Source organism: Phacochoerus africanus, chromosome 15 (assembly GCF_016906955.1).
Source record: "Phacochoerus africanus isolate WHEZ1 chromosome 15, ROS_Pafr_v1, whole genome shotgun sequence".
NCBI classification, from domain to species: domain Eukaryota; kingdom Metazoa; phylum Chordata; class Mammalia; order Artiodactyla; family Suidae; genus Phacochoerus; species Phacochoerus africanus.
In genome coordinates this window covers 133,779,649-133,794,372 of record NC_062558.1, presented here as the reverse complement: position 1 = coordinate 133,794,372, position 14,724 = coordinate 133,779,649, and the positions used below count along the sequence as shown (strand labels likewise).

Sequence of the window (14,724 nt, the reverse complement as noted above, 5' to 3'; positions counted from 1 at the left end):
GGGCAGACCTGTCGTAGGCGGTGGAAGTGACGCTCCTTGCCCCAGGAACTGTCACTTGAGGCGACTGGCACTTTCCTTGACTGGTTAGGGGTCTCAGGTGGGAGGTGGGGGGCGGACTGAGCCGGAGAGGGAGTGTTCGGGGGCAGGGGAGTGTGCCCCCCCACCCCCCTCAGACCTGCCCCCTGCCCCGGCCAGCTCTTCCCTGTCAGACCGGCCCTCCTGTGAAGGGGGCTGTCCGTGGGAGGAGTGGGCCAGCAGCGGAAGGGGCTCCGCAAGGACACAGACACACTTTCAGGGAAGTCTGGCCACCCGTGGCCGGGTGCAGGGATGGAGCACCCTCGTCCTTCCATCCACATCCAGCTCCTTTCCTCCTAGAATGTTCTCAGTAGCAAAGGTGGGGTCTCTGGAGGAGATGCACCTCCTCGGGCTGGGCCTCCAGGGGAGGGGCTGGCTCCTGAGCCCGACGGAGAACTGGAAAGCTCCGTGCGGCCCATGACTTAAGACATTCTCGCAGCGGTTTGTCTGTGTTGGAGGCGACACGTGTATTTATTTCCAAGGCTGGCATGTACTCATTTTCTCTTCACTGTGGCCCAGCTTGAGGTCTCTTTACGAGCTGGCGTCTAAGGTAGCAGCAACCTGGGGGCTGGAGGCAGCTAATGAATTTGGGAGCCCGCTTCTCCCCCACTAATTGTTTCTCTTCCTCTGCAGCCTCCCATGCCATTAGAAAAATAGTGAAATGGGAAAAGAATAGCAAGAGATGAAACTGGCTAGTGTCTGTGCATATTTTGTCAAGCATGTCACCCTCTCATTGTTACCACTGCATTCAGCAGTTTCTACCCGAGAAACGCCCACGTGCCAGGGCTTGCGGCCTCGCTGGGCTGGGATGATGGAAGAGCCTGGTCCCTGCCCCGCGGAGTTCAAGGTCAAGGCGGGAAGGAGAAGGAACAGGATGTGTAGTGTCTGCTTCAGGAAGTGAGACTGGGCGCTGGGAGGCGCTCCGCGTGAGAGGGGTGGGTCCAGCCTGACCCGGGACTCCTCGCGCTGGGAGCCAGTGAGGCCCCGAGTGTGGGCCTGCCGTGGCCAGGCTGTTAGTTTGGGAAGCTCACACGTGGAGACTAGAGACAGGGGCTCCAGAGGGGACGCTGGGACAGTGCCAGGCAGGCCCTGATGTGGCCTGAACAGAGAGGCGAGGGTGAAGGCAGGGATGCGAAGCTTCGGGGAAGAGCACAGGGAGGCGGGGCCGTAGGCAGATGTGGAGCGGGGCCCTGAGGACACGGGGACCTCAGAGCAGAGGGGAAGGAAGGGCCCCTTCTTTTTTGGAGCTTTGCCAACAGTTTGGAGCCAACAAAGAGGAATCAGTCCCCAAGACCGCTGTCCCTCCTAACACCATTCGCAAGTTGGGGGGATGTCCCCCAAAGCCCTCTGGGGTGCACTTGTTCCCTGGAGGGGGTCACAGAACACAGTACTGGCTGTTACACTCACAACAGGGAAAGAATACGGATTAAAATCGGCCAAGGGAAGGAGCCTGTGGACGGCACGTGCAGGATGTTGCCAGCCAGGGAAGCCCACCCAAGCCTTTGGTGTCTGCAGTGTTCCTTGGGGACCACCCACCTGCCTGACCCCTCCTGCCCCGTGCCTCCTGGAGGTCAGGCGGAGGCTTTGTGGCCCCGAGTCCCCATCATAACTCACGCTGTTAGAGCATCCCAGGGGCCGGACCTTCCCAGGCAAGCAAGACACTCTTATCAGACAGGACATCCCAGGGGGCCTCCAGGTCACCTTGCAGGAGCTGAGGGTGAGGGTAAGGTTAGTGCTTCAGCAAACGGGCTCGCTGAGACGGCACAGGAGGAGGAGGACCCCCGCGTGCAGGTGGAGGGGACGGCTCCACACAGCTGCTCATACGGGGATGTGCGCATGCGCTCAAGGCCACGGATGTCCCTGTGGAGACACGAATTTTGTGGTTCTCTCACATGGCTCGTTGGGGGGGCATCGGCAGCCGTTCTCAGGGCGATGGTGTGCTGGGCGCAGGAGCAGAGGCAGCCAGGATTCTGTGCCAAGAACATGGGCACCATTGGTGGGTGTAACCTTGGCCTCCACTTCTACCCGAGTCCCCGCTCTGAAGTGCGGGGCCGCCTGAGGGTTGTCCTGAGGACTCGGTGGCCCTGAGTCTGGGAATCCTTGTGTGAGAAGCACAAGCCCTTATAGAGAAGTGAGAATGGGTGGCATTTAAAATCCACCTTCCGAAGGGGACTGTTCGCTCGGACTTTCTGCTTGTTGGCTTACAAGACGTGTGCAGCATGTTTGGAAAAGTGCCTGTGGTGCTGGCGGAGCCACTCCCGGGCTAACGCCTGCCTTCTTTTTTGGTCCCAGGTGAGGCTGCAGGTCGGGCTGTACGCTGTGTATCTCCTGGACTGGCTCACTGTCTTCGATAAAGAACAGTTCCTCATTCTGCGCCTGGAAGACCACGCATCCAACGTCAAGTTCACCATGCACAGGGTCTTCCAGTTCCTCAGCCTCGGTACGGATGTCACGCCAGACACCGGCTCTCCGAGCCCCGAGCAGACTCCCCGAGCCGGGGCTGTGGCGGGGCCGAGCCGCTCAGCACCTGCTTGAAAAGCACCGCCTTGTCCCCTGGGGGGCGCGCCTTGTGTACCGTGTGGGGAGGGGTGTCTGGGGAGGAAGAACTGCCCTCTCCTCTTGTTTGGGAGCTGCTGGTCTGGTGGAGGGAGAGGAGAAGCCGAGGCTCAAGTAACCGAGTAGCTGAGAATGGTGTCGGGGGAGGTTCGCCCAGTTGCTGAAGGAGTCGCAGAAGGAACAGTATGAGCTGCTTCCTGAGGGTGGACAGGCTGTCTGGGCAGCTGGACTGGCTGGCAGAGGCCACAGGGCCTGAAGGAGGGAAGGGACAGCTCAATGCATGTCTCAGCTTTGCTGGGGACCAGTGGAGGCAGCACCGTGTGGCTGGGTTTGGGCTGCTGGTCATGGCTTCTGGGAGGGGGGAGCCTGCCCCAGCCAGAGGATGCCACCCCCCACCCGAGTGGCACTTCATGGCAACAGACTGGGTTGCCAGCCATGGTGTGGAGTGGCACCCCCGGATGGTGCCTGCACCCAGACCCCGGCAGTGGGGAGGAAGCGGAGGGCACGGCTCTCCCAGGCACTTCCCTGTCAGTGGGCTCACCCAGAATTCTGCTGGTTGACTATTTCCTACAGTCTGCTTGCCCCCCAGCGGGCATCAGGACCCTTTGGTCACTTGATTCTTTCTCCTCTTCTGAGAGCTGGTCATGTGAGGGTGTGTGACCGCTTTGTCCTTTGAAGGGCAAGAACCATTTTCCTTTGGTGTGGCCGCCTGTGGGAGCTCGCCTTTAGTCCTGCAGATGGACAGTGAGGCCAGATCTGTTCCTTCCATGTCACGTAACCCAAGGACACTGGGAGGTCGCTTTTCTGTGTGTGACACGGCTCAGGACTGATGCCAAGAGCCCAGGCACACAGGCCGGAGCCTGTGGGTCAAAGGCTTGTGGTCCTGAAGTGGGGCGGGCCAGGCGGTGGGGGGGGCACCTGCAGATGCCCCTGCTGCGGGGGAGGTTCAGCCAGGGAGGGTCTCGGCACGGTGTCCCCCCCTTCACAGCACAACACCCGGGGTGAAATATGGCCCTGCCGCGGGGCCCTGGCACCAGCCGCCTGGCGTAGAGATGGTGGTGGCAGAACTCCAGCGGGCTGGTTAGCAGGAAAATCTATGCACAGCTGGGCCTGCCAGGTCGCACCCAGGGACAGGCTGGCCTCCCTTTAGGAGCAGCTGGCGAGGAAACAAGAGGTGAGGCTCAGGTGAGGCTGCACCCCAAGCGCCAGCTCTGCTTCCCGGGTGGATGGAGCACCCGGGCCACGGATTCTCGGCTGTTTCGCTGGAACCTCTGCCTTCCCTGCGGCAACGCCGACACGGATCCAGCCAAAGAATTTTAATCTCCCGACACATTCTTACGGAAACTCCTGTCTCAACAGGAAGCTCAGCTGGGAGTTTCTCAAGTGTCTTTTGCCTCCGGCCTTACCGCGTCTTTCCTTTGTGTTCCAGGGCCCTTAACTGAGAAGCAAGAGGCCTTGCTGACCAAGAGCCCGGCGTCCAACGCGCGGCGTCCCGAGGACCGGAACCTGGGGCCCATGTGGCCGGTCACCCAGAGGATCCTGCAGGACTTCTACGGGCCTTTCAACGCCCGGCTGGCGCAGGTGCTCGCTGACGAGGCCTTCTTGTGGAAGAAGACCTGAGGGCCCAGTGCCTGCTGCCAGCGCGGGGCCACCCTTTCCACTGTTCCCATGGGTATAAAGTCACTCTTGGTGAGAGGAACCCTTTTGCTCTGAGCCAACCTCTCTGCTCCGCAGGCACCTGCTGGGGGAAACCGGTTCAGAATTTCCTTTGTGATATTAAACAGCCCAGCAGTGGTCCCTTCACCAGACTCCGACGGAAGCTGTTGGAAATGCCACGTGGGAAGGGCCTCCTTCTGCTCCGAGTGGCTGGGCTCCGGACGAGGCCGGCAGGCGCTGGCCCGGGGGCTGCGGGAAGCGCAGATTCTGGGCCTGGACAGTCCTGGGGTCCCTGGAAGTCCCCCTGGGGGCTGCCAGAACCTCTTCATACGTGGTTTGGAAACCCACGGTTTAATCACTAACCTCCTCTGGGTGCAAAATAGAGGCTCTTTTCCTGTTTCTCCTTTTGCCCCTGACGTCAGCTCTTCTGTCTCTTCAGAGATAAACTGGATTAACTCGACTCTACTTGAGAAAGAAACACAAGCCAGTTTTGGTAGCACAGCTCTGCCTCGGGGACCTCCTCCTCCTCTGTCCTGGTGGACCTAACTCATGTTTAGCAGAAAATGAACACGTTTAAAACCGCTTGGTGCGTTTCACTAGTTGGAGCTCTCTTTTCTGCCCCTTTAGATGTTTTCTCAAAAGAGTTTTTCCAGTTTCTCTTTGGATAGAAATGCCGTTTAAAATCAGAAGGGAAGGAGTTCTCTCGTGGCTCAGCGGGTTGAGGATCTGGCGTAGTCACTGCAGTGGCTTGGGTCTCTACTGTGGCGCGGGTTTGATCCATGACTAGGCAACTTCCACATGCCTCGGGTGAAGCAAAAAAAAAAAAAAAAAAACATCAGAAGGGACGTTTTTGCCCTTAATGCCAGGTTGAGCATCCTGAAGGAGTGGAGGGTCTGTCTCGGCACTCGGGCCCTTGCCGTGCACCCAAGGTTCTCGGGCCGCTCTGGGCTTTTGAGGTTTTAGCTCTGGACGCGGCAGGCCCTTCCTCCGAATGAGCCTCTTAGCAGCGTTCTCCACCACGTGAGGCCAGAAGTCTTTCTCAGTTCACGAACCTCCAGAGAGTCTCCTTTCCCGGCCAGAAACGCAGCGCCTGAGCTCTGTTTGGGCTGGACATGGTGTGTGGGGATTTGCAGCAAGAATGCCAGGAGCTGTGTCCTCACCAGAACTTTCTGGGCCACGTGGCAGCTTGGTTTACCGATGGATGGGCCGCAGGTCTTGCTGGTTCTCAGAGGTGACAGGAAAGATCGAACCCAGTCGTGTGCGCAGCACCGGGCTGGACCCCAACCAGGCTGGACCCCAACCAGGCCCTGCACGTGACCGTTGAGGGAGCTTCCCGCGAATCCGAGCCCTCAAATCAGGGTCCCGGACCCGCGGCCGTTGGAAAGGGCAATTGGCCCTGGGGCCAGCCGCCCCTCTGGGCGTGAGGATTGGCTCAGCTGCCCAGGCGTGGCGCCGGCGGAGGTGGGACGCCGAGCTCCTCTGCAGGTGTGCGGAGGCCTTCACGGGCTTGGCCGGGCTGCTTCTGCTGCCGAGAGCGCCGTGGTCCTGACCTGCTTTCAGGGACTGCCCGCCCTTCCCCTCCCCGTGGCACTGGGAGCAGCAGGCCGACCCGGCGGAGCCAAGGTGCCTCCGGGCGACGTCACCTGCGAGTGGGTGTGTTTGCAGTCCGGGTGTGCGCATGCGTGCGCGGATGGGTGGGCGTGTTCCCGAGGGGGCGTCCTTCCGTTCCGCAGCTGGGCCTCCGCTCTGGACACAGTCCCCTCGCGTGGGTTGACGCCTCTGCCGCTCAGCTGTCCCCTTCAGCCCATCGGCCCTGCCTGTCGTTCCCGCAAGGACTTTTCTTCCTCCTGTGCATGTGAACAACATGTGGCACAATTCTGCTTCTTACAGAAGCATCACTGAAAGTCTGATTTCCAATATCATTTGGTTTATTGTACTGATCTTTTTATAGACACAGGCCCATCCCTCCGTGCCGATCAGCACGTGCAGCCCCTTCTCTCCAGGGCCCTTTCTTCAGAGGGAGGGCTGTCTGTCCGGCACCTTGAATTTCCTCTGACCACCCCCCCCGCCCCCCCCCCGTCCCCGTCTCTCTCCCCGCTGCCATTCGAGGCCCTCTCTAGTTGACAGCACAGCTGTTCTTTCAAGCGAGGCGTTGAGCTTGTTGTCCCCAAACCAAAGTGAGACGGAGCGTTTCCATGACCCGGGTGTGGCAGTCACGTTGTGTCCCCAAAGCTGTGTATCAGATTGTATTAAACTGTATTCCCTTAGTGGTGTAAGGTATGTCCATGCCGTGCTTATTAATATTCAGTTATGCTAATTAATATGTAGCATAATCAACTGTGGACCCCTGTGACTGGGACCCCTCCTTATAAGCCGTCAGAGCTCTTGTGGGAGGTTCCCCGCCGGGTCCACTGCACGTGAATGAGCCACAGGAGAGTTCAGTGTCACCTGCACGGGCTGGGTGCCCTGTAGGGAGGGACCTGCCACCTATGGTGACGGTGACAGAGAGAGGCGATAGGGGAGGGGACTCCTGCCTGGGGCCTGCTGGGCTGGGAGTCAGGGCGGCGTGGCCCAGCTCTGTCCACACATGAGCCCGATGTCCTCATCAGACATTTAGATTGGAAGGCTGGTGACCGCAGGTGCTGCCTCTCCTGATGTGCTGCTTCTCCTTGCGGGGCCTGTGTGGCCCTTGGGGGCTGTGAGTTTGAGACTCCTGCTGTCACTGGTGCGTGTCACTGTCACTGGACATTCTAGGCCCCCAAGTGCTGCCAGGACAAGCCTAAGGGAGATGAGCTTGGGGCTCTAGGAGTCTGGGCCATCCTGGGGACGCGTGGAGCCCGGATTCTGGTGAGACCCACTCTGGGCGAGCCTCTGCCCAGAACCGCTCCCCACAGTGTACTGTGGGGGGGGGGGGGCTGGCCAGCCCAGGCCTGGAAACGAGGAGGCCCTGTCTGTTGAAGGCAAAACCAAGAACAGCTTTGCTCAGCAGAGAAAGTTCTGTGCCTGTGAGGAGAGGGGTGGGTGGGGGGACCGCTGAGCAGGTCTGGAGGGCTGATCCCCCACCCCGTCCCCTGGGGGCCCTTCCAGAACCCTCTGTGCTGCGCGGCCTCCCCGCTTGGGACCCAGCTCTCGGCGGACATCCTCGTGAGGTTCACGTGCGTCTCAGTATAAGCGCCCCCTGGGAAGACTGCTCCCCAGACGACTCTGTGGGAATTGAAGCCAAGGCCGTGCTTCCAGGGGGGGAGTTTGGAGCCTGGTCCAGCAGCGAGAAGGATTGTGTGTGGGCAGGTATTTCCCGTTGCTCCAGAATTCTCACCCTGTGCGCAGAGCCGCTGGAGACTGGTAGGAAGACGCGGCTTTCCTGGATCCTCCACTGAAGGGGCCTGCAGAGCAGCCCGGGAGCAGGGCCTGAGGGGCAGGGCACCTGGGGACCGCACCCCTACCCATGGCTGCTATTTACCCCACACGGCGTGGCTTGAACCAACACAGGTGTGTGATCTCAAGGCTCTCAGGGTCAGAAATCCAACTCGGTCTCGCGGGGCTACGGCCAAGGTGTTGGCAGGACCGGATCCTTTTGGAGGCTCCAGGGAATACCCACTTCCTCGCTCTTCCAGATGCTGGAGGCCACCTGCCTTCTTTGGCCTGTGGCCCTTTCCTCCACCTCCAAACTCCCTCTGCCTCCCGGTCACAGCAGCTTTGCCTCTCCCCGTCTGCCTTTGTAAGGACCCCGAGGATTCCGCTGGGCCCCCAAGAGGCCAATGCGGGATCGTCGCCACGTCTCCAGGTCACGTCTGCAGGACTCCTTGTAGGTTCCAGAATCAGGATGCCGTCGTCTTGGGGTGGTTATTCAGCTGGCAATAGAGGGTGGGGCCCGTGAGCTCTCGGACAGGTGCCTGTCTCTGTCTGCCGTGCTTCGAGGGGCCCGCGCAGGCCTGCGTGGGCAGCGGCTGCCTAGCGGAGGGCTGAGCTCTGGACACATCCATTCGGAGGGGCTGCGTCTTCCTGACCAGGAGGGACCCTGTGACTGGAGGAAGCAGGACAGGGTGTGTGGCAAGTCGTTCTTTTGTATGTTTCTCCCAGGTGAGCCCAGGGACATCCCAGCCCCAGACAGGGCTCTTTCTCTAGTGCTGGGTGGAAGTGATTTTTGAGTGCTTACCTTTGTGTGCGCGTGTGTGTTTAGGGAAGTGTGGCATGTGGAAGTTCCCAGGCTAGGGGTTGAATTGAACCTGCACCTACCAGCCTATACCACAGTCACAGCAATGTGGGATCTGAGCTGCATCTACAACCTACACAGCAGCTCGTGGCAATGCCGGATCCTTAACCCACTGATCAGGGCCAGGGATCGAACCCGCGTTCTCATGGATACTAGCTGGGTTCATTACCACTGGGCTACAGTGGGAACTCCCCCAGTTTATTTTGTTGGTTTAAGTTACTTTCCCAGTTCCCCCAGGAGCCCCACATGAGCCACATGGGAAGTTTTGAGTTTCTGAAGTTCAGCTGTGTTCGAGTTAGTCATGTCTCTCAGGAAGCAGCTTCTGAAAACGACAAAAATGGTTAGAATGTCTTCTGGCCCCTGAGAGCCTCGGGGGCCGATGGCCTCTGGCCCCAGCCTCATTCTCCGGGGGTGGCTTTGGAAGGTGACCTCCAGCCTCACTTTCAGCACTCGTGCCTAATGGTCCCAAACCAGCCTCCACTCCATGACCTTGGCTCTGTCCCGGCTCCAAGAGGCCCAGCCGTCAGCCTGGCCCCTGTCCCCAGCCCTCCTCCTCCTCCCCCTCTTGGTTCCCATCCTTTGCCAACCTGCTCCTGCTCAGGGCCCGAGTGGCAGAGGGAAACTGGGCGGCCCTTGGTCCCTGAGAGCCTTCAGGTGACAAGGACACCACAGAGGCACAAGTGGTGGCATCTCAGCGAGTGCAGCAGGCCCATGAGGAAGAATAGGCTCTCTGGGCTGCCACCTGAGAGTGGCTGAGTCCTCCCGCGGTGGGACCGGCTCAGGCTGCACCTGTACGCATCACCGTACCCTGGGGGCGGGCAGAGCAAGGAGTAGGATCAGCCCTTTCCCTGTGGATGCCCCGATCCGAGCCTGGGGTGCAGACACAGGGGTCTCCTTTCCTGCCCTGAGGACCCCTTGCTTGGGGCAGCAAAGGCACTGGGGCTCCTGGGACTTTCTTCTGACTGCTCTGAGCAGCCCCTTTAAGGTCAGGCCTTGGTCCGATCTAGAAGCAGGTGGGTCTGAAGCCTGGTCCTCCCCCAGGCTGCACACAGTGAGGAGGCCACGGTGAGGGGTCAGCCCTTCGCCTCCCTAAGGAGTTCCCTTCTTGCTGGGCAGAAAAAACCTGGGTCTGGGGAATCGAGGTGGGAAAGTTTCCAGCATCTTCTCCCGGAGTCCCAAGCCATCCTTCTTTACCTTTCTTCCCCTGAAAGGGATCATCTGACTTGCACCCACCAGGCTCGGCCCCCCAAGAGGACAGTGTGGGGAGAGGTGAGCCCTGGGCCTGGAGCCAGATGAGCCGGGTTCAAGGCCTGGGTTGTGCCCACCCAGTAACCTTGGGGACACCACGGGCCCTTTCCACATCTGCAGCCCATGGGCCTCATGAGTGCGTGTTGGAATTAACAAGGCAATGGTACATGAAAGCATAAACTGAAGATCAGAGAGGCTACACACCTGCCTGAGGTCACACAGCTCCAATCTCCGGAAAGAAAAGGCCAGAATGTCAACTCAGATTTTTTGCTTTTTAACTTCAAAGTCAATGTTTTTAACCACGGTGCCATAGCATAGCCCCTGCCCCCACCCCTCCTCCCCAGCAGCCTGTCTGCATTTCATACGTCGTCCCCGTTTCAGACGCCCTTAGTGATGGGGCAGCACTCTCTAGGCCTTCTGGGCCAGCGGTCTCTGCAGACCTGCCCGTCCAGTGTCTGGACAGTAACTGGGGCTTCTAGGGAAAAGCAAGGGCCATGAACATGGCTTCATTCTGCCAAAAGGGACTCACGGCTGGGACTCCCGCCGGCAGAGGCTTCTCCTCTGCTCTTAGCTCGGAATTGACTAAGCCTCCCACTCCTGGGACCAGGCGGACATCAAGGCTGGCGGTGGGGGCGCCCAGCGTCACCTCAGAAGTGGATGGCCCACCTCTGGGCTCAGCCCCGCCTAATGACCTCCAAGGCACCAAGGGGACACCCTCCAGCTGGAAAGGGTGCAAAGAATCAAACTTTAATTTTTTAGCCAGGATTTTCTGAACATCTGTTTTGCACAAGGCACGGGGCCAGGCCTTGGGTGGGGTGGGGTCAGGGGCTGGTCCTTTGCTCTTTGGATGGTTCCTTCCCCAGGTCTTGCCCCACGTGTTTATGGAGCACTGATCATGCGACGCAACTGGGAGGCCAGAGCCTTAACGGTGGGAGGCACGGATGAGGTGCAGAGCTCGTGTCCACGGGGGCGGGATGCGAGGGTTGGGCCAGAATTCTCGAAGCATCTCCAATTGTAGAGTTAACTGGGCAACTTGGATAAGGGGGAAAGCCTACGTAACCACATACACATTGCACATTTGATTTTTACTTAAGATATTTAAAGTACCTTCACTTGTCTTTTGATTAAATAAAAGCCAAGCCTCCCCCCACCCCATGCCCAACCATGAATCTGCAGATTGGAGTTCTGGGGTCGTCTTTGTGGACGAAACCACATCAGGATGAATCAGCTGTGGTTTCTGGCAGTGGTTCTCTAAAGGGGCCCGAGAACTGGAAGCCACTTGCAAAGCATCCGAAGGCCGAGTGGCTCATGGCGGAGGAGCTGATTCTCCCAGAATTATTTCCTGCTGTGTGCTGGGACTTTCCAAAGCTTCCAACCTGCTTTTCAAGCTTCCTCCTGTTTTGCATTTGTATTTCATCTGTTTACATCAGTGGTTCTCAAAGTGTGGTCCAGGGATGTTGGCAACCCCCGGGACCCTCGGGAGATCCACCGGTCAGCACTGAAACTCTTGGAGTTCCCGTTGTGGCTCAGTGGTTAAAGAACCGAACTAGTACCCATGAGGGTGTGGATTCGATCCCTGGCCTCGCTCAGTGGGTTAAGGATCTGGTGTTGCTGGGGCTGTGGTGTAGGCCGGCGGCTATAGCTCCGATTGGACCCCTAGCCTGGGAACCTCCACGTGCCGCGGGTGTGGCCCTAAAAAGCAAACAAAACAAAACAAACCTCTTGCTGGTCGCACGGAGACCAGCTTCGCCCTCTCGTGTTCTCATGAAGGTGATGACACAGTGGCCGAGGCTCACTCTGCTGCTGGACCACGTGCTTGTGCTCTCACGGGCGTCAGACATCTCCCAGCTTTAATTTCTAACACGGTAAGTACCCTGATGCATGTTCGTCACCTAAACAAAAGCTCTCTGGGATCGTCAGTAATTTTCCAGAGCGTAAAGGAGCCTTGTTACCAAACAGCCCGAGAATGGCTGGCTTATGTGTTTATTTTTTATTTATTTAACAAATAAGGGAAGTTCCCGGGCTAGGGGTCAAAGGGGGGCTGCAGCTGCCAGCCCATGGGGATCGGCACTATGGCCACTGAGTGAGGCCAGGGATCGAACCCACATCTTCACAGAGACAACTTCAGGTCCTTAACCTGCTGAGCCACCATGGGAACTCTGGTTTATATTCTACTAAATCACACATTTCTAGTATCAAGCACCACTGGCATAAGAAAGGCTTGGAAATCAACATGATTTCAACTTGTGGTAAACACAGAATTGACCAGAGGGCATTTTGCAGAATGGCCAAGGGCACTGGGCAGGCGCAGAACGTCAGCCAAGATGTTTAGGGGACGGGAGGCAGACATCAGGGTCACTGGGGAGGCCGGACCAGAGGCACATGCAGGACAAGTGGGGACAGTGGTAATAACGGCGCCTGCTGTTTACTGAGCACCTGCTGAATGCCAGGCCCTGTGCCACGTGCCCCTTTGAGGGTCTGGATCCCCACCACCACCCTGGGACAGAGGCATCAGATTTATTCTGGTTCTGTCATTATACAGGAGGGGACACTGAGGCTCGGAGGGGCCAAGGACTGAGCCCCAGACCCCCGGTTCCAGGAGCAGAGCTGGCCCTTGATTTCAGGTCCACTTTCTCCAGGGCCCGAGTCTCCCTCTGAGCCCCTGGAATCTCTGGGTGTCTAAGGAGGCAGGTAGGGAGGGGGTGGGGCAGAGCCTCCCGTGAGGCCAGGTGTGTTCTGGACACTCTGGGCTGGAGGGGCCGACACGGGAATTGGGCACTGAGGTCAGGACCAGGTGGCATCTTGCAGGTCATTCCCCTCTGGCAGCAGCAGAACTGACTTCCCCGCACCCCATCAGTGCCCAGCCTTGCAGGGGTCTTTGGGCAGAGACTCCATCCTGGGCTCTGCCGCACTCTTACTGCATCCTTTCCGTGGCCTGCAGCCACCGTACGGGGAAGCCAGGCCGAGTGAGTGCCAGGCCTGGGGAGGAGCCCCGCCTTTGGGGAGGTTGAGCAGGCGGGGTGGCTGCGCCAGGAGCCCGTCCATGTCACAGTCTGAGTCTTCCTCAGAGCCCGCCCCCGAGGCTGCCCCTGTGCCACCAGTTCTGAGGTCAGGACTGGGCCCTCTGGGGCCCCCAGGCCAGCAGCTCCTGCCGCTGCTGTGGGTTCGAGTCACGGCTGAGGAATGGGGCGCGGCCGCCTGCCTTCTCGGGGCTGGCCTCTGCTCTCCCAGGGCAGCTGAACATCCCAAATCAGGCCCCACGGTCGCCATGGAGAGCGTTTGTGGACTCCCACCTCCACATGAGATAATCTGGAGAACTGCCGTTTTCTGCGCTTTCAACATAATGGAATTCAGGGAAATGCCAGCAATGCCAAGCCGGCCTCCAATTCTAAAGGCAGAGCCCCGGGCAGCCTGCACGGACCTCAGGAAACGGGCAGACATCTCTGTCTGGCCTCTAATCCACTTCCCCTAAGACAGCACATGCATCACCTGGGCTCCAGAGCTCCCACCTCCCTGCCTCTGCTCAAGCCATCGCACCACCAGCCGCGCCCCCTCCCCATTGCTTACCTGAGTCCGCTTCTGACCTCACCCCAAGGCCAAGGGCAAGTGTTACCCCCGCCTCCACGATGGCCTCCTGGATTCCACCTGGCCTCCCACCTCCTGACCTGCATGAGACTTCTCTCCCGTCTGGCCTGGCATCGGTTCTTCCCCTGTGACTCTGTGGTCATGTGTGCTTGGATCTCCCTTTCAGCCAGCGAATCCTGGGGGCGACACAAGCTGTTCCTTACCCCCCTCGGATACCCAGCAGAGGAGTGGTGTTCCAGGAGGGAGGCAGAGGGCCCAGAGAGAGAACTAAACTGGGCGCTAAGCATCTGGACCACACTGAGCAAGTGATTTAGCTTCCCTGAGCCTCAGTTTCCCCAGCTACTGAGTGGGGTCGGAACCTGGAGGATTTCAAGGGACTCTTTCAGACTTGCTCATCCCTTTATCGCCCTTTGGAAAACTCAACACTTTCCCCAAGCTGCTGCCATGCCCAAGGCAGTTCAGCAGAGCAAGTGTGTGGAGAAAGGGCTGGGACGGGAGTAGCAGACCCCTCCCCACCCTTGTGGGATTCCAGCATGGGTGCACTGGACTGTAGCTCTGCGCTGCCCCCGTGTGGCCGATTTTGGCACTGCAGCCAGGAGGCCTTTCTCAGCCAACGTGGCAGATGCCCACCACTAACCTGGAGGGTCTGCTCGATCCCCCACTGTCTTCCTGCTCACCTCTCGCCTGGGCCAGGGAACTCCCAGGGACCAAGAGTAACCCAGTAAGAGGTCACCCAAAGGTGGAGGGACCAAGGTCTCAGCTCAGCCAATCAGGAACGCTGTTCTGAAGGTGCCGTTGTATGAAGAGAAGGGTGAAGCTTCTTGGTCTCCAGGCTCTTCCTACCCCACCCACCCTCTGCCTTATATCAGCTGAGCAGCCTGCAGGCCAGGCAGGATCAAGACCCTAGTGCCCACAGGGAAAGGGAGACGGAGCCAGCCTGACTCCCCTCCAGAGCTCCTTCCACTCCATCTGGAGCTGCCAGAACACAGCTCCTAAGGGGCTGAGCTGAGACCCTTCCTATGGGGCTGGCAGTGGTCAGACACCCCCTCAGCCCCTCCCCATGTTTGTCCTCCCCACGTGAATGCCTCTCCTTCTCAACTCTGGCCCCCATCCCCCACCCAACGCCCTGTCCTAGGCCAATCTGACCTTTTGGTCTCACGTACCCTCCTAGGACTGTGCACAGCTCAAGAGGGCCCGGGGAGTCATCACCCACCCCAGGGGGACCTCCGAGCTGGAAGCTTCAGTGATGGGGGAACCTGAGCTTTGAGCTTCTACCTGCAGACCCACGGAGCTCCAGCCTCACCCGTCCTTATCCTGCCTTCATCCCCTCCTCTCCTGCAAAATGGTCCTCCCGGCTCCAGGCACCACCCTCATAAGCCATTGTCTGTGGC

General features: G+C 59.1%; 1 protein-coding gene across 12 annotated transcripts in view; it reads left to right on the top strand.

Annotated features, from left to right (window-relative positions):
- Positions 1 to 6,563, top strand: part of CHST15 (carbohydrate sulfotransferase 15) — an 84,178-nt gene extending 77,615 nt beyond the window's left edge. For all 12 annotated transcript variants that reach the window (XM_047762621.1, XM_047762611.1, XM_047762618.1 and 9 more), the window contains 2 exons: positions 2,368 to 2,515; positions 4,061 to 6,563. In XM_047762621.1, the coding sequence (XP_047618577.1) occupies positions 2,368 to 2,515; positions 4,061 to 4,251 (339 nt within the window). In that variant the 3' untranslated portion in view covers positions 4,252 to 6,563. The remainder of the gene's footprint in view (positions 1 to 2,367; positions 2,516 to 4,060) is intronic.
- Positions 6,564 to 14,724: the final 8,161 nt, after the last annotated feature.